Consider the following 25,122-nt stretch of genomic DNA (forward strand, 5'->3'; position numbering starts at 1 on the left):
GTTAAAAATGGAATAGAGAAATGTATAAAGTATAGTAGAGTTGTTTTGATCCTTGTTCTCTTATTCTGCGTGCCTTATGGAAATTATATACCTATGGAAAGATTGTGTTCAATCAAAATTTGAAGATTTCCATGCAAATATAGAGTTAATGTAGTATCTGCTTGCTTTAAATAATAACTTTTTATGCTAACGAGTAAGCAACTCAGTCAAAATTCGCTATGTTTGGTGGAGATATGGAAAAGTGGTTAGGGTCCAGTGGAAATATTAGCAGTGGAAGACTCCACTAATGGTACATCTAGTTTTTGCTTCTCGTGCTTTTCATCCATTGCTTTCGGGTTTCAGCTTTCTTATAATTTATTTTTTTCTGTCATAAATCTCGTTTCAAAATTTTCCAGATGACCTGAATCATTGTGTGTCATTCTGCGAAGTTTTGCCCAGATCTGTTTGTATATGTTCTTTATCGTCATTCAATCCACTGGACTTCATTTGATTAAGCGGAAAGAAAGCCATGCAGAGGCCTAATACACGAGTGCTCCATTACCTTTTGCTAGAGGACGATGAGTCTAGTCCACGTTCCAAACTCGGTGCTAGTATACGAATTTCCGGTACTGTGAGTACACTCGTCTTGCGCCTACAGCCAACATACAGCCACTACACTACTTGTCATTCCTATTAATTGTCACATAATCCAACAATATCAGAAGGAGAGTTTACGAAGTTTTCGTAAAAATATAAAAAATGAGATTATATCCTTGATATTGAGTTGGACTATGGACAGAAAACAATTCATACTCTAAACGTTCTCTCTGTAAATGGATTAGTATGTTTTTTTTTTTTCAATTTTCCATAATGTTTTTAGTCTTATAAAGCATTGCTTTCTAGTTTTCGAATGTGAGTGAAATTTCTGCTTTACTTTATGTTAGCTTTTTTATTATTTTGTTAAACTGTATTTTATACCTGCCCAATTCTGATGACTGGGGTATGTCAGATGCTAACGCTTTTGTATCACTGTCAGAGCTTGAAGTTTGCTTTGTATCCAGTTGTTGAAGGGAAGTTGACCTGAATATATTGATTCAAATAAAAATTATAAATGCATCAATTTAAGAAGAAGATCTGGCAGAAACTTAGTTATAGCAAGTTTATTTCATATTTTCTCTAAGTTTCTTTATATTCATCTCGTTACGCCAGCAATTTATTGGATAGTAAAAGTATAATACAACGGGGACAGCATGCATACAAAACACAATCTAACACATTCCACTTCAAAAATTGTTAGTGTTCAAATGTGCAATCTAAATTTTACATCCCTTATTTGAAACACACTCAGAGGTCGGAGATTTTAGAACATATTCATAATGGATGTTTTTTTGATGATCAATTGGATCATGTGAAACTATTCGTGAAAATAAGATAATTTTTCAAGATATTGTCATCTTTTAAGTTTTCTTGAGACAAAAATCAGTAAATACTGTTCGTGAATGTGCAAAAATAAATAGAAGTGATGAAAATAAAATGCAGGAGGTGATTTCTTATCCGAACATATAATATTTCGTGAAAAACATGGGAACAAATATGCAACTCTTTTGAGATACGGGGTGTGAAATATATGGGGATTTTTCTCACGTTTCCGTTGATGAAATTAGAAGGCCATCCGCTTATTGTTTTAAGTGGTTACCACTTCTTAAAAACCACCCAAACTGAAAACATCATTCTGTGAAAACTGGATTGTTTGTCAAAAAAATAACTCTTGGTTTAATGATTTGAACGGTTTCCAATCAAAATGCTCTGAAAGAGTTTAAAACACTGACCTATTATATTCTAACAGTGTACTATGCTATACAAAAGGTCCTTTCGTTTGCATAAAAAGTGTAGCACTTTTCTACACTCGATTTAATTTACACCAGTGTAGAGGAAGTGTAGTTTATCTTCACATAGTCCAAAGGAGATGTAGATAAACTACACCTCCTCTACACTGGTGTAAATTCAATCAGCAAACGAATACTAAAATCGAGTGTAGAAAAGTGCTACACTTTTTATGCAAACGAAAGGACCTAAAGAGTAGGGGTATGACATCATTTATTTTTAGAATACCCTTTCGATTTTATCAAGAAAATCCTAAAAAAGTTCTCTTATTTGATACCCCATATCTCAGAAAGGTTGTATTTCAAACCCCAGGTTTCTTCACGAAATATTAATATTTTCTGTCAAAAAATCACCTCCTCCATTTTTGACGCATCTAAGGTGAACACACTGTAGATTGCGAAAGAGAGAGGGCTCGGAAGATCAAAGGAATTTGAATAGAGATGGCCTTTTCCGAAACAGACCTTTTCAATACTATAGACTTTCTGTATGAATCTGATGGACTTAAGGATCCCGAACCAATCGCCGATGTAGGTAGTAGAATAGATGAATCTAGATCGTCTCCTCTAGGAATAGAAGGTAGTATCTTTTAGTCGGACGAAATAAAAAAAATGGCAAAGTGTTCAAAACCAGAAACTCACCTTTGAACGGCAATCAACTCGTGGAATGAGCCTGTTGGTTCCCAAACTTGGCTGGATCCAACTCTTCGACCAACAGAGTAATCCGTTGTTTCCTACAAGCAGAATAATCAATCAAGAGTCCGTTGACGAAGTTTCTCTGTCTCACCTTCAGGTTCTTCTTCTCCCTCCTCAAAACCCTTATGACATAGCGATAGTCCTTCGTGTAACTATTCAGGAATTTCGTACAGCTTATCATCACGCTGTCCACGAAATAATAAAGGAAAGCGAAGAAATCCTTAATTTTACCCCACAGACTTCTCTTATCTTCCGTTGTTTGTGCTTCGGAATCTGAAAATTCAACATTCATTTCGAGAGTAAAAAAATGGCTCAAACTTACCGGGTTCCATCAGCTCGCTTGTGCCGTCCTGACTGGTGCTCGGAATAGGATCTTCCTGGATTTTCACTGACTTCGCCGGCTCATCCACCTGTATAATTATTGAGATGAAGAATGAAATCGTTTTGGACCTATGTGTTAGAGTTAAATCGCTATAGAAGAGGAGGTTGGAGTTACTTCCGTTTTTGTGTAGTGTTTGAAGATTTCTGCTTGATTATTAATAGCGTTTTGGAGAGGATAAATTTAAAGCAGACAATATGAAACATTTACTTCGTGATCAGTAAAACTTCACTGAATATGGAACCCAATGATTAATCCCCTCCTCATGAACTTGATTTACAAGTTCAGATGATGAAGCAAACCTCCAAATCTGTTTCGAATCAAAATGCTACAATGCATCTCTAATTCTTCGTCATTTTACTGAGTTGCCCATCCACAAAATTAACCAGTGAATGACTGGAATTCTCTTCAACTCAGTACACAAGTAGGGAATCGTCAGGAAATAGACTGACGATCATTGATTGTCCCTGTAAGGGCCTTAACATATTCAATTCTGGAAAACCTCAAAACATTTTCTCCATTCAAAATATTTCATTCCTTTGAAATAGTAAGGTATACTTTCTCTCCAGAATTTGACTGTGTGTGATCAATGCCGCCAAAAATCAATAACACAGAATATGTTGCTTGAAATGCTATTTACAAACATCAATGATGTTAATAGTTGACATAAAGCACCAATTGAGCAATATTATTCACAGTTTTTGACTATGGTTTCGTATAATTATAATCACTCAGAACAGAAGAGATTCAAAATACTGAAGAATAGAGAAGAATCCACCAATCAGATAGAAAGAAGCATGAGAATATCAACTATGTATGGTATAGAAACAATGAGTGCAATATCTAAAACAATGAACGAAAAGCAAATAGATAAAACAAACATGCTGGGAAACGACAAAAGAGGAAGTGCAGAAAAATACAGCAATTTTTGTAGCATTTTTTTTTTAGTCAAGCGACACTAATTCAATGTTAGTAACTCACTCTCGAAGCTGGCTCTGACAAACGCGATTTCAAAGAAGTCGTAGATTTCAACGATCTTTGCCTCCTTAGATCTGCATTCAACGAAGCTCTGCGTACTGTTTGTCCGATGTCAGACTTCATTGCAGTGCTCAAGAACTACAATAAACAAGGTTTACTTCCACCTCTTCAATAGGTCAGTTTTCAGCTCATGGAATATTTGGGTGTTAAGTAGTGTTACGTGTAATTTTTTTCTTGCCAATATTTAGGATAGCATAACTGTCATTTATGTGAATTTTGGAACATAAGTTTCTCATTTCCAATTGTATGTTGAGTGAAAGAAAATATTTAAAGATCTCATAAATATGATAATTTCAGGTTTCTGCACTACAGAATACAGTTTAGAAAGTTCATTTTTTTTCATTATTTTGTTGGTCTATTTTTATTGTTCTTCTTGAGATAAATAAAAAAGCTTTTCGAACACTTTCTGTGAACCATCTTTCCCCAGTAACTTTTATGCTTACATGCTTGAAGTTCTGATGAAATCCCAGTAACACCTTTCCTGACTAAAAGTTTCAATGAATTGAGTGAATGGAAGACAAGCACAATAAACTACGTTTCTATTTTAAGAAAAGAATAGAGTATCCAATGTATATTCGAAAAAGGTGATACAATTTACACGTTTCTTCTCTGAAACAATCATGCCTTCAGACAATCGTTTATTGAATAGTAGGTATATGGGATAATAAGAAAAGTTCTACCAATCAAATTGTTTGTTGATTCTGCTCAAGAAAAATCACGAAAAAAATAACACTACACACTTCAATTTGTATAGGTTTCCGATATAGGTGTTTTTTCTTCAGAACTATTTCGATTTTATTATTAGATGTGGAACACAAATAATTTCGAATATTTTCTGACCACTGGAAAACTTGTAAAATTTAAACAGCGATAAATTCGACAAAAATGAATGAAACCAACTATATGTATTTTCCGAGTCGATATATTGAAAACCCTTCTAGTGGATGATGATTCTACTATGACGTATTTCTTCGGAAGATGTACTAAATGGAATGAGATGATTGATAGGTGTGATGAGCTGGATATTTCAATCAGGGCATTCTTCATCACAGGCAGAAAAGCATTCGATTGATAATAACAACATACCTCTCCCACTGTGTACCTTCCATCATCTGGTTCTTCCTCATCAACAACGTTGTCTGCAAGCGTTGTTTTTGGTAGGGCCTCCAAAGGATCGAGATCTTCTACGTGAAGATCATCGAACATGTAGTAGTCACCAGAACGTACAGCTGTGAAAAAAGTGATGTTTCAGCAAAAAAGTTATACACAAATGCTCAACATCAAGGTGCTAACGACACTATTTATGGTGATGTGGTAAGTATGTAAGTTTTGCATGTTGTTTCACACATAAGCTGACAAAAAAAAGTATATACAGTAGGAATCTCGTAGATGCTTTCTCCTGGGAACTGTTAAAAAAACACTGCTTTATTTGTTTGCCTTGAAGGTATTAAGAGGAAATGTTAGTTATCTGTAATTGTAAGTAAAACACCATTATGAAAGCATTTGAACGAATGAATGATAGTAGCAGCTGAAGAAATGTCCAAACCAGAACCCAACGCATATTGAAATTTTTACCATCTTTATATGTCTCTGGAACTCTTCTTCTGATTCGTCTCTGTCCAGTTTGCTCTACAAGCAAAATGTCAAAATAATATTCACAAAATAAAAAACCTCTTAATGAAACAAAACTAACAATATCTCATAAATATCTCCGATTATATAATAAAAAAAACAGAAGAATAAAGAGAAAAAGATGATCTACAAAAAAGTGTATTATACATATTTATAAAATTGACTGAAGGAGGAACCAACGGTATTGAAATCTTTTCAGTAGCTCACGATTTTTTTATTCCTATAACTATACAATCTCTTGCTGAAGCTTCATTATAACCTGAAAAATTGCTTCCATACTTTTATTACATTATCATTTCATTTACATTTCATAATGAACCAATGCGGAAACATTATGAAGCATACTCTCTAACATCTTATCGCAGCTTATTTGTACGAAAGTATTGAAGTTCTACAAAAAAGTATTTCGAAATTCTGAGATGCAAGTCTGAATGCTGACTTGCAAGTCGAAATACTGAGATACATGTCGAAATCCTGACTTGCAAGTAGGAATTTTGACTTTTGCAAATAGGAATTCTAAGATAAGATTAAGACTTCTGAGTTGCAAGTCGAAATTCTGGGATGTAAGTCAGAATCCTGATTCTCAAGTCGAAATTCTGATATACAAGTCGGAATCCTGACTTGCAAGTAGGAATTTTGACTTGCAAATAGTAATTCTGAGACAAAGGACAGGAGTTCGAGAATGACATTTGTTTCATTCTTTCCGTGAAAGTATATTTGAAAGGACGCTGGACGAGCTCATTAGATTTTTATTTTTCAGGTCGTAGAAAACGTTTCTCACTATATACAGAATTATCTCAAATAATATTTCGTTCAGAACGAAGCAGTTTACACGCAAAATCAACGGGAGAAAAAGTGAAACGGATCTAAGTCAGGCAGTATTGGATTCCAAATTACATTCTTGATGGCTCAACGCTGACCTCGACGAGTAACTTATGCTATGGCGGGGGGTCACGCAGCTCCCCTGCATCCAGGGTGGGCCGATGCTGCTTTGTCTTTGCGCGCTCCTGGGCAGCTCGACAGCTTCCGCGTAGGTGGGGGCGGCGTCGTAGGGTGGGGGAGAGAAAACTGGAAAACTGTCATCCGGGGAAGGAGGTCTTGGGTTGAGTTCCGAATTCGGGGGTGAGCTGAAGGATATGCCCTGAGGATCGAGGTAGGCTTCGAGGGAGACAGTCATAACTGCGGAATAAGGGGAAGGTGGGGCTTGGTGCTGGAGGAGAGAACTACGAGGGGTGAGGGGGGCGATTTCGTCCAGTTCCTCGTCCTCGTCATCTATTGGAGTATGATAGCCTGCTGGGGTTGTTTGTGTATCTGCCGAAGACATCGAAGATGATCTAGCAAGAGGTGGCTTGCCATCTTCTGTATAAAATTGTTATTTGAAGAAAATAAGACGGATTTCGGTCGAGAGATCGATCTAATGAAATCTGCTATTCAAAAAAATTGATTCTATAGACCAGCTGGCGTCCACCATAGTGATATCGATGGAAGACAAAATAGAAGACCTTATTTTATGAAGCTTATATGTAACCAACTCAATTATACGAAGCCCTTAGTGAAAAAATACCATTCATTCACAGGATATATTTCAAATCAAACACAGAAAACCCTATTTTATATAACACATCATCCTATGGCTCGTCAGCTTTCCTCTATAGGTATATTTTAGAGTCCAACGATTATTCCATGAGATGAGCCTACTACAGGTTAATTGACGTAGGTAGTCAATATTGAGCTGAAAATTTGTACCGAGGGGTTTTGGACGCTGATCTATTCGACTAAAACAACAGCCATTCAAGATTTTACTTTTCACTCATTAGAATAAGATTTTTCTTTGAGATATCATTTTTGAAAAAATTGTTCGAGCAGTGTTATTCGCAAGCAGTGATCAAGTAGATCCACAAATAAGGTCTTCTATTAAAAAAAAAAATTCAGAATCAGAAAATCGAATTTATCATTTATTCGAAAAACCTGAAAAAAATTCATAAATGTAGGCGAATTCAACACATTATCAAAAACAGATATTGATAATTTCGATGATGAATCTAGGACTCTATATTGTAATCAACCTTCCGAATTAGAAGGTAATTATAATCTTCAAACACCTGAAGTGGCTATAGCTAAACACGTGTAATGGTGAAAACTCATTATTCAAATGAAATCATGTGTTTCAGTCTAATCAAGGATTTTCATCAAGAATTAAGAAAAAACAGCTACAATTCCACATAATGGTATGAAAAAATTGATCTTAGACAGCCTCGTATTCGAGCCTTTATTTTATAAGGCATTGGAGAACGTGTTTTATGAAAACACGAAAAGTAGTGATGTGGAAAATGAATGGAAACATTCAACAAGTGGTTCTGTTTTAATCATAATTAATTCCTTTAGAAAATCCAAGATCTAGTTGAGGGAGATAATAAGAAAAGTATACCTTGGAAATGGGTTGAGGCTTCCTTGTACGAAGCACCCTGTATCTTCTGCTGTGAAGCCTTGATTCTATCCATTTTGGATTTTATCTTCTCCAAAACCTTCCTCTCGTTATCCTCTTGTTCTTGCATACGTTTAACTCTGAGTTCCTCGATTAGTTCAGCACCTAACGTCAATAAATTAATCCACAACCTTTCTTCATACAACATACAAACCCACCTCTCGATGCCAGGATCGTACTGGCTTTTGCCTCGTCAATCATGTGGAAGAAGTTGTAACTGTGGAATACCCTCCTCTGCATTATCAAGAAGGCGAAGCTAAGGCCGTCCCAAACCAACCCTATGTACTCCCTGGGAACGGTACATTTCGGATCCAAGTCATCCGATACCAGGACCGAATTAGCCTGGAACTTGTTGACGCAACCGATGGCGAACAGTTGGACTGGCCAACACACGTTGTCCGTTAGTTCTTCCATGAAGAGGCATCCAAGAATCTGAAGGAGAGCTTTGATGGTGATGACCGATACGTTGTAGGCCAATAGGTAGTTCCATCTGTGTGGAAAATGGAAAGATTGAAGCAATAATGAACAATTTGGCATCAACGGAATTATATATCAGGAAGAATTGAAACACGTCAATTCTAGAGGGTAGACAGAACAACGGGCTATCAATATCATCAGTGGAAATTCAATTTTACCACAATTTGTATGGTCTAATATTTTTTCAAAACATTTTTTGGAGCATTCTAGAGGTTAGGCCATGCCATAAAAATATTTTCGAATGACCATATAAGAGGAGTTAATTATGTTTTATCCTCACCTCTTCAGTATCTTAGGTATCGGCCAAAGGTACAAGTCAGTACCTTGCCAAAGGAAAACGAAAGCCCCAATGAGATAACCTATGGAGAATATGTTGACTCGGTTAGTGCCTGCTAAGAAAAGCACCGCTAAAGTTATCCACAGCATACTCAAAAGAACAGCTCTCTTGAATACGTCCAAGTAAGATCTGCAAACAACCGCTTTAGTATTTCAGAAAAGTGATATTTAACCTCATATATTACCGACAATACGTTATGAAGTCAGGGACTGGATTCTCGAAGTTTGGCTCTTCCGAATGTTGTATAATCACTTCATTTGATCCTCCAGGGTACACAAGACCCATCGTCCTTTGCTGATCTTCTTTTTTGAATCCTAAAGCTTGACGACATGCGAGAAGCAGCAGCAGGTAATCGCAAATCAGTTTTTTAGCTGGTAATGCGTTCAATGTATCCATAAGGAAGGCCCATTCTTGGAACTTGTGTAGTATGTTACTGGTATCCCAAGGGAACACTTCAAAGAGAATATTTGGAATTAAGAAAGTGCTCATGAATATGTAAATACTACAAGGATGTATTGATATCTAGTTAATTCAAATAAAGAAGATGTCCACCGAAATTGTGAAAATCGAAAAATTGGAGTATCGAGCCATCATCAAGTACCTGTATTTAAAAGGGTTAAGAGGTAAGCAGATTTACGAAGATATGCTTAATACCCTTGGTGATCAATGTCCTTCGTATGCGACCGTGAAAAATTGGACTGCAAGCTTCAAAAAAGGTAAATTTTCCATTGAAGATGATGACCGATCGGGAAGGCCAGTTTCTGGGTCAGTTCCCGAAAATATCGATGCAGTTCATGACATGATTTTATCAGACCGTAAAATTGGGCAAAAACGGATATCTGAAGAACTGAATATTTCATACGAACGCTTTCATCATATAGTTCACAATTTCTACAAAATGTATCCCCAAATGTTTGAATGTTGACCAGAAGCGTGCAAGGGTAGAAGCATCGCGTTCGATCTGTGCTCGATTTAAAAACTATTATATGTAGACTTCTTAAACCGAATTGTTACTAGGGATGAGACTTGGGTACATTTATACGATCCAGAAACAAAGCAACAATCGATGAAATGGCGACACTCTGGTTCTCCAAGACCTATAAGACGTTTCGTGTCCAAAAATCTGCTGGAAAAGTTCTTGCTGCAGTTTTTTGGGATTGCCATGAAGTAATTATGATTGATTTTTTGAATAAGAGTAGAACAATAACCGGAGATTACTATTCGACATTACTGACCACTCTACGGGATAAAATTTGAGAGAAAAGACGCGGAAAGCTATCCAAGGGTCTTTTGTTTTTGCCTCTGCGCACAAATCTTCTGTTGCTATGCAAAAAATTCGTGATTTAGGGTTTGAATTACTAGAACACCCCCATTTTACACCAGATTTGGCTCCATCCGACTATTATCTCTTTCCTCAACTGAAAAAAAGTTTAAAAGATCGTGAACTATCTTTCAACGAGGAGGTAATAAAAGCTGTGGAGGTCTGGTTTACAGAGCAAGAAGAAATATTTTTTTTGAAAGGTATAGAGACGTTGCAGGTTCGCTATAATAAATGTATCCAATTAAAAGGAGAATATGTTGGGCAATAAAATTTTTTGACATTGAAATTTTGTTGGCTAAGAATTTTTCAATATATCCTCGTAAGTTACTTTAGAATAAGTATGATTCTTTTCATACATGTTTCATAGGCCAGAAAAAATAAACTCTGCTTTATGAACTCATTCATGAGTATCTGAGTTCTAAACTAGTTCTTGATAACTGAACATTACCTATGCAAAGTGACGGTGGAAGACCCACTACCATACAGTACTGGAAGGGAATTAAGATGGCTATGAAGGTGATGAAGACGTTCCAAATTTTCGAAAGTGTTTCACGTCTCAAAGTGAACAGTCCGCACAACCAGAAGGCGTATAAAAGTGCGTACAAATCCATCCTGAATCCTATAAGGGCCACTGTCATAATAAGGCACACCTATGGAAAGATTAAAACATTTAATTCTCACATTCCCAGATATTTCAATCGTTCATATACCTCCACCCCAAATTTGTAGAACCCATAGTTCAGCATATATTTGCAGAAATTACTCAAATCTTTATCTGCGTCTGCTCGTGTTATGCTGGGGAACATAACGTCCACTCTGGCGTGTGGTATTCCCATTCTCCTTCGGAGATTCAACTGTCTTATTTTTACAGTAGTCCACAAAGTGGCGACGATGATGTATATGATGTCCCATCTGATGAAGTACATCAGGGATTTTCCTTTTCCCACTTTTGTGAATCCTAGCCATTCAGCATCGTTAACAGTCTCATTGGTACCGTTTGGTTCCTAAAAAAATATTACAAGTGTTATACCCAGACGAAACAATCTCTTCAACTTGAAATGGTATAGTCAAAATTATTACAAACAATTCAATAAAGTTGAAGGAATCAGTTCTGGGTTATGATGTCACTTACCGAGCAAGAAACTTCCCAATTGGTGGATTTGAAGTGTTTAATTTGGTACACCATCCTTGCCAGTAAAAGTATGGATAAGAATACTGAACAGGAATAGATGGCAACAGGCTGCATTCTTTTGCCAACAACGGTACCGATAACTAACAGAACGATGACCACTAAGTCCAAAGCACAAGGTTGAACTATACACGCTAGAATTCCCACTAACAGCACAAATTTCACCATGTGTATCTCTAGGAACAGGAACAGTAGGTTCCAGTAATACTTTATACAGTTCAGAATCTTCGTTTTTTTGTTGCCAGATTCAATGGGGTATGTATCTGCAGAATAAGACCATGATAAACGGAGGTACAACTACCTTAGTTGAACGCAGACTCACTCAGATCACTAACGTTGAATTTCACCGAAGTACCTCCATCCTCTCTGGGTCTCTCGCTTTCATCGTCTTTTATCTCCGTATTCGATCTGGTTTCATCGAAAGCATCTTCGTAAATCTTCATGAAATCCTTGTGGAAATAATGTACTTGGATCACAGTGATGATGATAAAGAACGTCGGTGTTACCAACCTGACGAAAAGTTGTTTTGTTTCGTAAGACTCCAAGCCTATATCGGCTTGCCTGGAAAAAAAAATCGTGAAGGGATTGTATGGGATAGGACATTTTTTACTCACCCTTCGGTAGATACGCCTATGGCCGTCCAATATTGGGGGATATTATCGAACTGGTAGGTGTAAACCATAATTAGCATCAACATCGAGTAAATAATCACTGTAAGCCAGAAGCCAAACATGATTTTCTTCCATATTTTGAATGATAACTGAAAAATGGAAATTTTTTTAGCTAGTTGAATAGTTGGGTGTATGTTTACTCACTTGGAATGTAACAACAAAGATGAGGAAAAGGGCCATGTAAACTATTCTGAAGCCCGTCATTCTTTGCCCTGTTATAGCTACAAAGAAAAGTGTTATAGCGACTATCCATATCCAAATTGATGCTAAGAAGGTTTTGAACCACTGTCCAAATCTGTCTAAAGTTGAAGTTTCTGCCTGCTTCTCAACTCCTGGAAATGTCTCGATGAAAACGTTTCTAAAATGTTTTTGATCAAAACTTCACCTGCTGCTGCTCCAACTGACACCTGAAGAGGAGCCACCATATCAGCCAGAGCCGAGCTCTGTCTCTCTGCGATCCTCTCCTGCATGTACTGACGCAGAGTTATCCAAAACATCCCAGTGAAGAGGCATTTCACAGCCAGAGAATCAAAAGGAAGAACCCTTATCTTTTCAAATCCTATTTGTTTGAGGTTGACCCCTTGAACTTCTGAAGGCAACTCTGAATTTGTAAGATTCATACAGAAGATGTATGCTGATATGAGGAGGAACCAAGCGTATAACACCAGAAAAGGACTAGATCTCAGCATGGCTTTCCTTTGGTTAGGAACCAGCCAAAGCAGGTTGGCCCATAGGAGAAGGACGAAAGTTAACCAGCTCAGATATGTTATGCTCCACGTCTACAACAGTTAAGGATGAAAAGAATATAGATCAATTGAAAACAAACTAAGGCCCGGTACTTTCACCTTCGAATAAATTTTATTCAACCAATAATGACGTACCGACATTCGATCTATGACAAATAAACTCTTCCAATTAAGTTTCAATGACAGATTTATTCGATGAATAACACTATCTGAAAGTGAAAAGACTGCATTTTTACTAATCTTACGAATACGACTAAATAAATGCGAATAAATTTATTTATTCGCATGTGAAAGTACCGGGCCTAAGACTCACCATCATGATGATGTTGGTTCCGATATACGAGGATCTAATGATGACTTGTAGGACTGCCTCGAGGAAAAACATTATTTTTTCACAAGCTGTTGGCTTGTATTCCTCCTCTGCAACATCTTAAAATGAGCCAATATAAGATTAAAACACAAATGTCTACAAAGCAAAACACCCAAGCGAACCTCCTTTTAATGCTGAATGAAATGACTTAGTGGAAATATGTATGTTTGTGAATGGATGCCGATTGATGATATGATGATAGTGTACAATGTATGTTTAATACTTTTAATTTTCTTTAGACATTAGTTCTTTCTTATATTAATAGCAATAAGCTTAGGATCTAGTCCATACCTAGTTGATCCATAGGAATATCTTCTGTAGCGTCAGTTGGTACTGTTACACTCCCTACAGAATCTTGTATTAAAGATGGTTTTTGACTGCCCGATCCATATCTTCTAGATGGGCTCATTCCCTTCATCAACTAGAAAATTATTTCATTATGAACAAATAATTTTGATTTGAATCAGCAAGCTCTTCGAGAAAAATGTGAAAATGCCATTCAGCTAAATTCCTTTAATCTCACCATCCCGTACATAATTAGATTGAATTTCAAATTGCCATCGCAAAATCATTTGAAAAAAATGGAAAATTAGAAGTGAACTCACGGAAGAAATATGGTATGGAAATTTTCAATGAAATGGAATTCAGCATATCTTACAGAAAGTTAGTGGAAAGCATAAAATAAACTTTAGATAGTAGGTATTCTCGTGGTTCTCCCGAGATTAAGTATTTCACGTTTCTATGATTTTGCGATTTGGTAAAAAAAAATAAAAAAAATGTGAATACATACGGGAGTGTGTTCAGTTTGTTCTTTAGACGCGAGCCTGCGTATCGAAACCTAGAAAAACCACCAAAAGCCAAGCATCAGCAAAAATTCGAACAAAAGTTAAAAAGCAAATGTCGAAGAAATACACATAATCAATGACAAGTGTAAAACGAACGTGTAGAATGGCCTCTAATGAGAAAGTGACGATATGACCACATTTGTACGCAACATATTCGATATTTCTAAATGTATGACGTCTTCATGCTACATTTAATGTCCTCAACGTAGTGCTAGAGTTGACGATGTACATATTATTTTCACAGTACGCCTTGAAAATCTAACGATTTGGTTGCCTAAATTATAGGTTGGGAAAGTTTAGCCTTCATTAATAAAAGATAAATTGAGATTTGGTATTTTGGAAATGTTTTCGGATAGAAAGAGGTGTTGTTTATTGTTGTCTTATTGTCCATAGAGTGATCCAAGATTGAGCTTAGAACATAGATACATGTATCTATGTTCTAAGAGATTGAGAGCTTCTCCAAATGATAAATCTACCCGTTTTATAGCACCCAACACTGCGTGAAGAGAATATCTGAACACGCACGCTGTTTTTTTGAGGATTTGTGTGGAATATCCTTTTCCTCCTCTTTCTTAGCATCGTATTGAATGTTTTCTTGATGCTGGTTTTCTTTATCATCTCATCACTAGGAAGACTCGCTGATGGGATTTTCTTGGCCAAAGTGGAGCAGGTATTTAGTTTTGATTATCTAAAGGGCTGTTCGCTCATTTTCCTAAACGAAGTTCTGAAAGCCGAGCTCTACTATCGTCTATGACATTTTCATTAGATTTAGGCGTACCGGAAAAGCAATGCTGCCAATGGTGAAGGAACGAAAAGTGAACATTCAGTAGTGACATTCTACGTTTCTTAACAAACCCTTACGCGAACTTTTCGTGTGGCACTCTGCCACCGATTGGTGGTGGTGCTAGAGCGCATTAAGCGTCTTGCTGAACGACGCTGAGAAAGCTGTCTGCGGAAACCTGAGCCTGAGAAGTTACTCTCCAATCTGGAGAAGGTTCCCTGCTTCTTCTGTATCTAAAAATGTTAGTAATTCAGCTGAGAACTATTAGCACTCTGTGAAGCGCAATGTGGTGATGAAAAATCTTTTTATACAATTCGGATCGGAATTCATCCAAGAGAAGTGTGGTATGCCAACTCTTGAATTGAAAAGTGTTCATCGCATTTGAATTTTTGAGTTATTGGGGTCAAGCTTCATTCAGCTTATGTTCAATTAGCAATCAATATGAAATTCATGTTGGAATATTTACCTGGGGTTTCATCAATAATTTCGTTTCAAATATGGATATGGCATAAAATAGATAGAGTGCTAATGGATAAGCGTAGGCATCCCATAAATGTTGCACCCATATAATATCTCTTGGATCCTCGCATGTGAATGAAAATATTGGTATCAAACCAAATAACCTGAAAAAATAACTCGTGATGTTGGGAGAGATGTTTTTTTAAATGACATACCTGGGTATCAGTTCTTTGGGTGGAAGTAACTCTTGTGGCCATTGCGTTTGGTAAGCGTAGAGCGCCATCATATGTACGAAAACAACAACCATCAAGCACCTTATCAATATAGCAAATTTTCTTTCGAGTTTCTTGTAACACGCCCACCACGTCGCACTAGATAGGAAAACTAAGAAATATAAACCGCCAAACACGGATGGCACTATGATAGCTGCGAAACACATGGAAACTAACACACCATATCTGCCTGCAACAAACTGTAATGTATATTCAGTTGGAGGATGAGGGAATGTCAACTTACCTATGGAGGTCAGGAGTGATAAGTACTTGTGCTTTACGTTCTTTTTCGGTAACGTCGCTAAGGACTCCAGATCGTCAATATTCTCTTGCACCAATTTCTTGCAGCTCCAGAAGGTGGCTATCGAAGTGAGCAGCATGAGGGGTTCTGGGTAGGTCCAGGTGATGATTTCGAGAATGGGAAGATGATCCAGCCTCACCAAACCAATCGTCCTAAGTATCCTCTCTAATAAATCGCAGCTCTACGGATACAAATCAAAGAAGATTAAAGGTCAGTTCATATTATCCGTCCGTCTCGGTTCAGTTCAGCTCAGCCAAAATATCTTTCAATGTGTTTTATATGGACTAATTCATACTATCCGTCTCCGACCCTTCAGCACCTATCGGCACGCTTACGGCCGTCCGACGGTATTCTTCCAGAGAATATTTTGCGGATGGCCTGAAGGGCGTGGTTGGACTGAACGAGACTGAACGTATAATATGAATAAGCAACCGCTCAGTTCAGCTCAGTCAATCGAGGGTTTTCCTTTGTCGTGAAAGCTTCTTTGAACTTTTCTTGTCTATTATTTGCGACATTTTTCACAGTATACAGGATGTTTCATAACTATTGGGACATAGGCTAAGGGCAGATTGTTTGGACCAAAATATGGCGATAGGACCAATTATACCTCAATAAAATATTGCTGTGCAAAAAAGATAGACGGCGTTAAAGTTTTTTTTCGTTTTTTGCTAATAATTTCACTGTATATTTTTTCATCCGTTTTTAAAAAAAACTCAATTGAACAGTTCAGAGCCGATGCTTCCGATGAAGGGGATTTGAAGTAACGACTTATTTATTTAATTTATTTATTTCGACGATAAAGCATAATTAAAAACAATGTAACATAAAATGAATAAACTTAAATTAAGTGTTCTACGTGTCCTCCCCCTACTTCTATGCCTTTTCTAATTCTTTCAATAAAGGACATTAAAACTTTGAAGAAAATATTATTCTCCCCCCTTATAAAAAATTCAACTTTAACGCCCTCTATCTTTTTCTACAGCAATATTTTATTGAGGTATATTTGGTCCTATCGCCATATTTTGGTCCAAACAACCTGCCCTTAGCCTATGTCCCAATATGAATCACCCTGTATAATAGAAATGATTTCCTGTTCATTCTAAAATAGCCATGATGGGTGGACCAATTTTTTTTATAATGTCCAATATTCACCTTCAACTTTTCTCTTTTCAAATATTGGTTAGACACCCAATCCTTTTACCGACTTTTTGTTCCTCTTCATCTTCGTCTAACAATAATGCAAAAGCACAACATTCATTCAGGCGTAATTGCAGCAAAAGTTTACGTCCTATGAGATAGGGCACGAAAGAGACACAAAGAAAATAATAATACTGATTATTTAACAATATTTTTTAGGGTCCTTGTTGTACTGTTTTGATCGAAATGAAAGGCTTCATGTGTCAAGTGCTGGCCGATTCGAATGCAACCGAAGATTCACGACACACGAAGCGGAAGGTGACTGAGACGATCGTGACTGATAATATGAACGCAACCTCCGTCAACGGCTAATGATCCTTCCGCCGGCCTGAACTGAGCGGAACGTATAATATGAATCGACCTTAATTAGAATTATGTCCTACATATATAGGATGCGTCTTCGACTTGAACGATTGAATTAACCCCCATTGTTACAAGGTTGAATACTCTAAGCTCTTAGCGTGTACATATATTTCAACAGTAGATTCTTGACGTCGAAAGGCACACTGTTTTTTTTAGCCTTTTTTCCTATTCGGCCTACATAAAAAGATATAGCACGATCGAGTTTTCAGGATGAGCTATGCCACCCCTAGAAAAACAAAAATTCCTTCAGAATAACAAGCAAAATCTATGACACTACACATCTGTGGATCTTTCAATTCAGCCAATGTAACAAATTTTTCCAATTTCACAGATATATAGTCTGTAGACCAGCTTTGGACACTTGCATACTATGCAAACAGCGGTTTGTTGCTCAGATCTTCAAAAATCTGGATCATCTGCTGATTCTACCATAAATATCTGTACCAACAGTGTACCGTCAGCAATAATTACTAGAGATTCAGGAGCTTTTTCTGGAGTAGATCAGTGAAAGTGCCCAAGAGTCTTTTATACCTATGCAAGTCCAGGAGTGTCCCCCAACATATAGGTTTTTTATTGTTAACCTCCCGTTGTTAGACGGCTGACAAATGATCTTCACCAACAAAAGGATACAGTTCCAGCAGGTGTTAACCCTGATTACCTTTACTCAAATTCATGGGCATTTTTATTCCCTTCGGTATACCACAATGCCCTGCCACCCATAGAAGGGTCACCTTATTGCCTATAGCCTCATAATACCTATTATATATGTGTATCTAACTTCGAAGAACTCACCTCTAACAGGTGTCCATATGGAGGATCCGACACCACATAGATCTGAAATGCTGCCTGCGTCAGGGAAGTGAGTATGGAAACTACCATCATGATCTTCAGATATATCCCTGTGTGACCAGACATCGTCGATGCCGTTGGCACAGGAACAAATGGGAAGTAGCATAGGAACAGCAGGTATAAGCCTGAGAGGACACTTGGCCGGAATATAACGGCTGAAAAACATCATTTTTATTGAATACAAAATTGAGAATATTAATAAATTTAATTGATCGAAATTAAAATGAAGAAGTAATGAATTGTTGATAATAGAAGATTTAAGAGAAATGAACAAATTATTTGGACATTGTTATGTAGGATCATACTTCTCATGCATTTTTGGATATATGTACCTACATTATTTTTATGTATATTAAAACAATGTAAAGCTTCCATATTCAGTAAATAGATTTAAATGAATCCATTCATCATTTTGTCGATGTTATTATCAATCAGAATTATGCTGTTAAAAGGAATCATTTCAATTTTAAGCATAAAATTCAGTTTACATTTCTCCTAATTCACCAGAAATCTCTTGTTTTTCAGAGGTGGATTCATATAATTATGTGTACATCACTGACCTAAGCATTTCGCATAAATATTAATGAGTACTGGTTTTTATTATTATACTGTGGTAGGCCCCGCCTCTGCAATCCCATCAATCTAAATCTTCACGATCTTCAACACTTCTAGTGTATGCTAATCCTGCCAATCATCGTATAAAAATATAAAGTCTACACCCTAAATGAAAGAGGCCACTCTCTCATAAAACATAAAATATGTGAAAAGGGACAGCAGTCGTAATGCATTTCTCGTGTAACTTCCATGCATGCCGTTGAGATAACGAGCTTCGAGTGTTTGCTTGTGCCTCATTTTTTCCCTAATAAATAATCAAGAGCGCGGCACCTTTGAACTAAGGAGAATTTTGGCTTTGCACCCGATTTGTTTTACAAGATCTCTAAGCTTGTTCACAGTTAGTTTGTGTCAAATTAGACATGATAATTTTGCCATTCGCTAGTAAGAAAACAATATGGCGAAGAGGTATGTGATGTTTTCATTCGATTCGAAATATGTATGAGGTTGGGTAATATGATTTTTTTTTGATTCGATGGCGGATAAGATTCGTATTTATAATTCGATTCGATTCAAAATTGGTATGTGGGAATATTCTGGGTTTTAGATTACGAATTTGTTGTCTCAATTTGAAATTCCAGTCAAAATTTATTCAAACTCGATATGTCGGGGTTTTCAGGTTCAGAGATGATTACGTCATAAATGTTTTCTGAATATGCTAAAATTCTCTTTGTTGCCTGCCTCTGCTCAGTGAAATCTTCAGCTCTCTATACAGAAGAGCTAGTTAGGTACTCGAAATAGAAAGATCTTGTAATAACAACAATTAATAATCCTTTACAAGAAGTTTTCAATTCATCTGAAATTTATTGTTGAAGGCATAGTCCGAGGCATAGTCCAGCTAGCTTATTTAGAAAGCCGTCCCTGGTTCTCGAACCAATTTCTCATCGTGTGAATGTGAAGCACACACATTCAGTTGAAATAGACAACTTTAACTATAAGTTGGATAGCACTTCAATGTGGGTGTCATTACAGTCAATATCAACAGTATAATCGATTTATTGGAAATTTAATGATTATCTACAGTGCCTACTAATGTATTCGCTCATCATCGATATAAATAATGAACAAGAGGACACAAAGTGCATTGCTTCGTCGTAACCCAATATCAACTTGGTACTATTGGGCCTTAGCCACTTTCGAAATCACCTTCCCGAAGTCAGGGAGACTTGGAGAATTTTTTTTTTTAAGAAATAAGTAAATATGAAAAAATCACTTTGTGCCACAAGATTTATGTACATAATAACAATGATGTTGTGATTTAATTTGTTCGAGAGAATTTCTAATGAAACTCAATACAATTATGCTCTGAAGTTCTGTATAATAATAGGTATACGAGCTTCTGTAAAACGAGAAGGTTTTCATCAGTTCACCAAACAATAAAACCGAACGTGGAAAATTTTGGCTCGGCTTTCGAATTATCTCCATCGATTTCTGTGAAATAGGGCATAGGGTTGAAAACTGATCCGAAAGACCTTTTTCGTGATACAAATAACTAGACTCCATTCCGCTACCAAACACATTGATCGTGAAGCTTTATATTTATCCCCAATGTGGCATGTTATTCGTAGAAATAAACGCCATAATATATCACACAGAGCATGATATCATATTTTCATAGTAGTTCTAAAAATTTCTGTCATATATCACACACCAACTCTCATGGTAAAAAAGTTCTATCTCTCTGTAACAATAGCCAACTACAAAAATTGGATCTCAGGACTTCAAATTGTTATTGAAAGTAATTTCTATAAGCTTATTTTTCTCCATTTTAGGTGCCTCTCGTATTCTTTGATTTTCAATGTGCTTCGGTCGAAAAAGAGTGTTTCAATAATATGATTTTCGTTATTTTTATAGAATTGCAGTGGTTCAGGAAATTTTTGAACAAGATCGGAAACTGGTTGGTTTGGTACGGATATTAGAATAAAAATTAGTCGTTTGTGAAATCTCAATATACATTTTCTTATCTAATGGATATGTGGATTTTTCTTCAAACTTGATCCTACTTTTCCCTTTTCAAACGAAGTGAATTGAATCTTACAATACGAAGTGTAGATAATAATGATTCAGATGTTAGTATCTTTGATTGAATCTGATCTGTCAAAACTATTACTTCTTGCCGATGAATTTGTATTAATTAATGATCGTCTTCATGCTTTCAGAATGCCTCACTCTTCTCACCAATTTTTTTTATACATCTTAGGTGATATTTAAAAATGAGTATAACTGTGGGGTGTTGCAACAATTCGTGTTTCGAAAAGAAAATTCTGTATTGTGAAATGGCTCGAAAGGTTAATCTGTCTTTGGAGAAATTTTTGAAAAGTTTTGGACCAAAAAAAACTCATATCAATTTTTCGTCTAGTTTTTTTCCGCGATATAAATTCTTCTTTGAATGTTTCTGTTTTTGTTATAGAATGTAACAGAATTGTTTTCATCAATTACGCCACTGATTATATCTCCCAATTCTGTTGAAAGATGTTGTGCCAACAAATTAAGTACGTCGCTGCATGGAGTCCCCTATCAAAACACATTATTTTCCGATAAAACGTGCCCCCTTCAATTCAACCGTTTTAAGTGGAAAGAGACCCCATTACCCACCAAGTAGAATGTGATTACAAAAAAAAAGAATTGCTCAACTATCCTATCTGCCTCACTTTAGTCCATTCCCAATACAATTCCCTTTATTATTATTATACCCTTCCAGCACAGAGCCTTCGGTAGATTCCATTCCAGAGTATCCCTGAATCAATCAAGAATGGGCCAAGCCCATCATTCAGCGAGGACGAGGCGTTCTAAGTCACCTGACCGATATAGTAAAGCTGTCAATAACCCGCTATCTAATTGGGGGGTGTGAAGACCGGGCCTTTGTTTGGAGATTGGAGAATGAAATCAGTACAGCGTAGAAGGTAATAAAACGTTACGGGGAAATTTTAAGGGCGCGCTGTTTGACGCATCACCTCAATCCTCGGGGGTAATATTCACCGGGAAAATTGACCCCACTTTCCTTTTAAAATTGGGTGATTTTAATCATTTGGTTATGGTTCATACAATTGACTATTTCAAGAGAATTTCCATATCATTGGCAAACTATTACAAACTCAAACTACAAGAATCGCAAAATCGTCTGCAAAAATAAAGTACCTAACCTTCAGATCGTTTCTTGTCACTTGTCACTGGAAATATTTGAGAAAAATCTACTTTTCATGACTAGCCTAATTCGCAAAATCCCACTAACTACATACAGTTCGAGAAGGTACCACAGTGGCCTCATGCATGCAAAATCAGAAAAAATGCGAATTGCTGAAGACGAGGTATTCAACTTGAAAGAATAAACTTGATGAGGTACCATGTCACCAATGCTCGTTCAAATAACACGAGGCGTTTCGAAAATATGGAAGAAATTGTTATTTATTAGGAATACATTAAACTCCCTTGTATCTTGGAAACGAAGCAATTCCGGACGTTAGTCCTAAAGGGCTTTTCCGACTCCAAATAACTCAGAAAAGAATATCAATTTGTTCGCAATGTTTATGAAAAATCGTGTATATTATTAAATGTACTCAATTTGTCCACTTAAATTTTTAAGCAGGCTAGATAATGCATGCAACATAATTTCACATCTACGAAATCTCCTGATATTATGTGAGGGAATATCAAGGCAGAAATTTGTTGCGATGTCACGCCAAATAACTGCACAGGAAATTTAGGGTGACTTGTGCAAGGGGGAACTCATCTAGCAATCCAATGCATTCCCCTTTCGGTCTGATCAATACCTCATGCACATGTCTTCAAGTGCTGAAAACTCATCCCTTATTTATAATCTAGTGACCTATCTGAAACCTGACTGAAGAAATTGACAACAGGCTTTAAGTAGAACCTCGAAAAATCGTCAACTTTCCGCAGAAAGTTACGAGTTTTCGACTATTCGTTTCCTCAACATTAGGATTGATTATTGAATATGAGTAGTACCCACAAATAAAACGAAAAGTTCCTAGTTCCATTAATCCTGGGACAATAGTATGCTTTTCAGGTGGAATAGGGAATACTCCTTCTTACGAAAATGATGTATTTTTGTTATATCTTTGAAATGTCACATTTTGAAATAACCATTTCAATTGTTTCCTAAAAAAATTATCTTAAGAACTTAAAAATGAAAAATTAAAATGGGTTAATTTAATTAAAGCGTTTCGTTTCTTTTGCACAAATTGGCAACATCGACTGAAACATGCGTTGATAATAAAGGACAACAAATACACTATCTTGATGAGATAGACAAAGATGGCTGTTTATGAAGTCTGCGAAGAACGAGGATAAGGTTGTAAAATTTTATGGGATTTTTTAATCGGTTTCTGTTGAGGCTCGCCAGTGAGTACGAGCCTTATCAACACCTGTTATTTTATAAACAAGCCATTGTTCTTTTTATTTTCTAGTAGGCGCTGTTGCCAAATCGTAAACTAGAAACGAAGCGATTTAAATTTTAAAACCTCATATTTGAAGAATGATTTCGAATAATTTGCGCGGTGCATTTGAAAAATTCATGGATGAAACTCATAATTATTCAGTTTAAACTTGAATATGCTGTGATAACCCAAATTGAGTAAAGTCCCCATTCAGTTGAAAGCCCTAGTTGTGAATGCGGGGAACCAGAAGAAGCCATAAATCATCTGGTTAATCAACCGATTTATAAATTTCAGGATGGTTTTAGAGCTATACATGCAGTTCCCGAATCTTTTTTTGAATTGGGTTGTCAATTTAAGGTCAATCTGATATATTGAATCTAATTTTATTATTTTACCTTTTTCTGCTTTTGTTTTCTATCTATTTCAGATAAAAGTTTCTGGTATCTTGGAGAAGACTTTCTGGATTTTCCTTTTTGTTGAAGAAATAATCAATTTTTGCAGTGCGAGATGCCCCTCAATATAAAATATTTCAGCTTATTTCGTGAACAATTTCATTTCTTACAATTAACTATACTCATGGGGAGAAAGGTTTTTTTTACTGAGGTTTTTCCCTAAGCTCTTGTATCATACACCAAATTGTATGGTACTCCGTTTCGCTAACCTCTGCTAAAACTGCATAATTATTATTTGCCTTCAAAGATTGTAATGCTCTGTATCAAAAGAATTTATATATATACTCTGTATAATGAAGAAAAAATAGATAATTTTTTAAACTTTGTTTATTCACCATACTGAAAAATAATCTCTACGATGTAGAAACATAATAACAAATGCACTTCGTACTGAATGAATTATCAAAACAAAGATTACGATAAGATTTGAATATCTTTCGACTCATTCAGTTGAATTCAGGTGCTTTTACACTAAACTCTTCTATAGTTTCTTATTGTTCGAAGTCGTTACCTTTCATTCCCAGGAAGTCAATAAAAGCTCTCGATTTTCCTTTAACGACGACAAAATCACGTTATCGGTTTGGCGCCTATTGATCGGAACTCACAACCTTAAATAATCGCTATCGTGATATCCGGTTTCAATCGGATATTCTCCTAAAAATCAACAAGGGTGCCGTTTTGTGATGTGAAACAATAAATTACTCAAACATTATCAACAAGTATGCCATGAAGGATACTAAACACCTTTTTAAAATTTCTGTTACATTTGAGGCAAAAAATTCGCTTTCATGTTGCGTGGAAGCTATTCTCGAGAACATGAAGAAGAAATGGGGAGGGAAAATCCATTACACTTTGTGATGGGCGCAACCCACTAATAAACCATTAAAATCCGGACAATAAGAACGCCAAATCTAGGTATTATGTGTAATCCACTCAGTGTGTGACCTTCATTTTAGACTAATTATTTGGAGCGATGAGCACACCTTCAATTTCTGACCCGGTCACGCCAAAAATTGGTCTTCTGTCATGCTTTACCCATCACTCCATCTCGACATGCCTCGCACTATTTTTCGCCAGTTGAAAACCGCAGTTTTGATTAGACCGAAACAATTTGGAAGACAATGAAATTGGTTTTACCGGAACCCAGGCAGATTTATTTATACGAGGCGTTTCTGAGAAGTATTAAGATTAAGTTTATGTATTTCGGTTGAGGCTCATCTTGGTGGATAATTATTCATTTTACAGAACCGTCGGATAATTTGCAGCTCTCTTAAAGTCATAAATCTAGATTGAAGCCAAAGAAAATATGAAGGTACTCTATATATAGAGTACCACCAGTACTCTATATTTCAATATAATCTGGTAGGTACTCTATATTTCAATGCTTGATATTT

General features: G+C 36.4%; 1 protein-coding gene across 10 annotated transcripts in view; it reads right to left on the reverse strand.

The window, feature by feature from the left end:
- The window catches only part of LOC123311077 (piezo-type mechanosensitive ion channel component), a 49,296-nt gene that overhangs the window by 16,268 nt on the left and 7,906 nt on the right, over window positions 1-25,122 (reverse strand). For 2 of the 10 annotated variants that reach the window (XM_044894842.1, XM_044894845.1), the window contains exons 3-28: window positions 18,211-18,422; window positions 15,802-16,039; window positions 15,501-15,747; window positions 15,293-15,449; window positions 14,907-15,059; window positions 13,492-13,621; window positions 13,144-13,259; window positions 12,470-12,863; window positions 12,229-12,416; window positions 12,028-12,173; window positions 11,736-11,974; window positions 11,357-11,676; window positions 10,935-11,228; window positions 10,673-10,874; window positions 9,088-9,355; window positions 8,847-9,032; window positions 8,248-8,579; window positions 8,033-8,194; window positions 5,548-5,601; window positions 5,059-5,201; window positions 3,916-4,050; window positions 2,878-2,965; window positions 2,647-2,828; window positions 2,502-2,593; window positions 958-1,059; window positions 542-631 (exon numbers count right to left, since the gene is read on the reverse strand). In XM_044894842.1, the coding sequence (XP_044750777.1) occupies window positions 542-631; window positions 958-1,059; window positions 2,502-2,593; window positions 2,647-2,828; window positions 2,878-2,965; window positions 3,916-4,050; window positions 5,059-5,201; window positions 5,548-5,601; window positions 8,033-8,194; window positions 8,248-8,579; window positions 8,847-9,032; window positions 9,088-9,355; window positions 10,673-10,874; window positions 10,935-11,228; window positions 11,357-11,676; window positions 11,736-11,974; window positions 12,028-12,173; window positions 12,229-12,416; window positions 12,470-12,863; window positions 13,144-13,259; window positions 13,492-13,621; window positions 14,907-15,059; window positions 15,293-15,449; window positions 15,501-15,747; window positions 15,802-16,039; window positions 18,211-18,422 (4,870 nt within the window). Of the gene's footprint in view, window positions 1-541; window positions 632-957; window positions 1,060-2,501; window positions 2,594-2,646; window positions 2,829-2,877; window positions 2,966-3,915; window positions 4,051-5,058; window positions 5,202-5,547; window positions 5,602-8,032; window positions 8,195-8,247; window positions 8,580-8,846; window positions 9,033-9,087; window positions 9,356-10,672; window positions 10,875-10,934; window positions 11,229-11,356; window positions 11,677-11,735; window positions 11,975-12,027; window positions 12,174-12,228; window positions 12,417-12,469; window positions 12,864-13,143; window positions 13,260-13,491; window positions 13,622-13,990; window positions 14,039-14,906; window positions 15,060-15,292; window positions 15,450-15,500; window positions 15,748-15,801; window positions 16,040-18,210; window positions 18,423-25,122 lie in introns of all 10 variants that reach the window. The other 8 variants (XM_044894843.1, XM_044894849.1, XM_044894848.1 and 5 more) reach the window with 8 other exon arrangements.

This window comes from Coccinella septempunctata, chromosome 4, assembly GCF_907165205.1.
Source record: "Coccinella septempunctata chromosome 4, icCocSept1.1, whole genome shotgun sequence".
Taxonomy (NCBI): Eukaryota; Metazoa; Arthropoda; class Insecta; order Coleoptera; family Coccinellidae; genus Coccinella; species Coccinella septempunctata.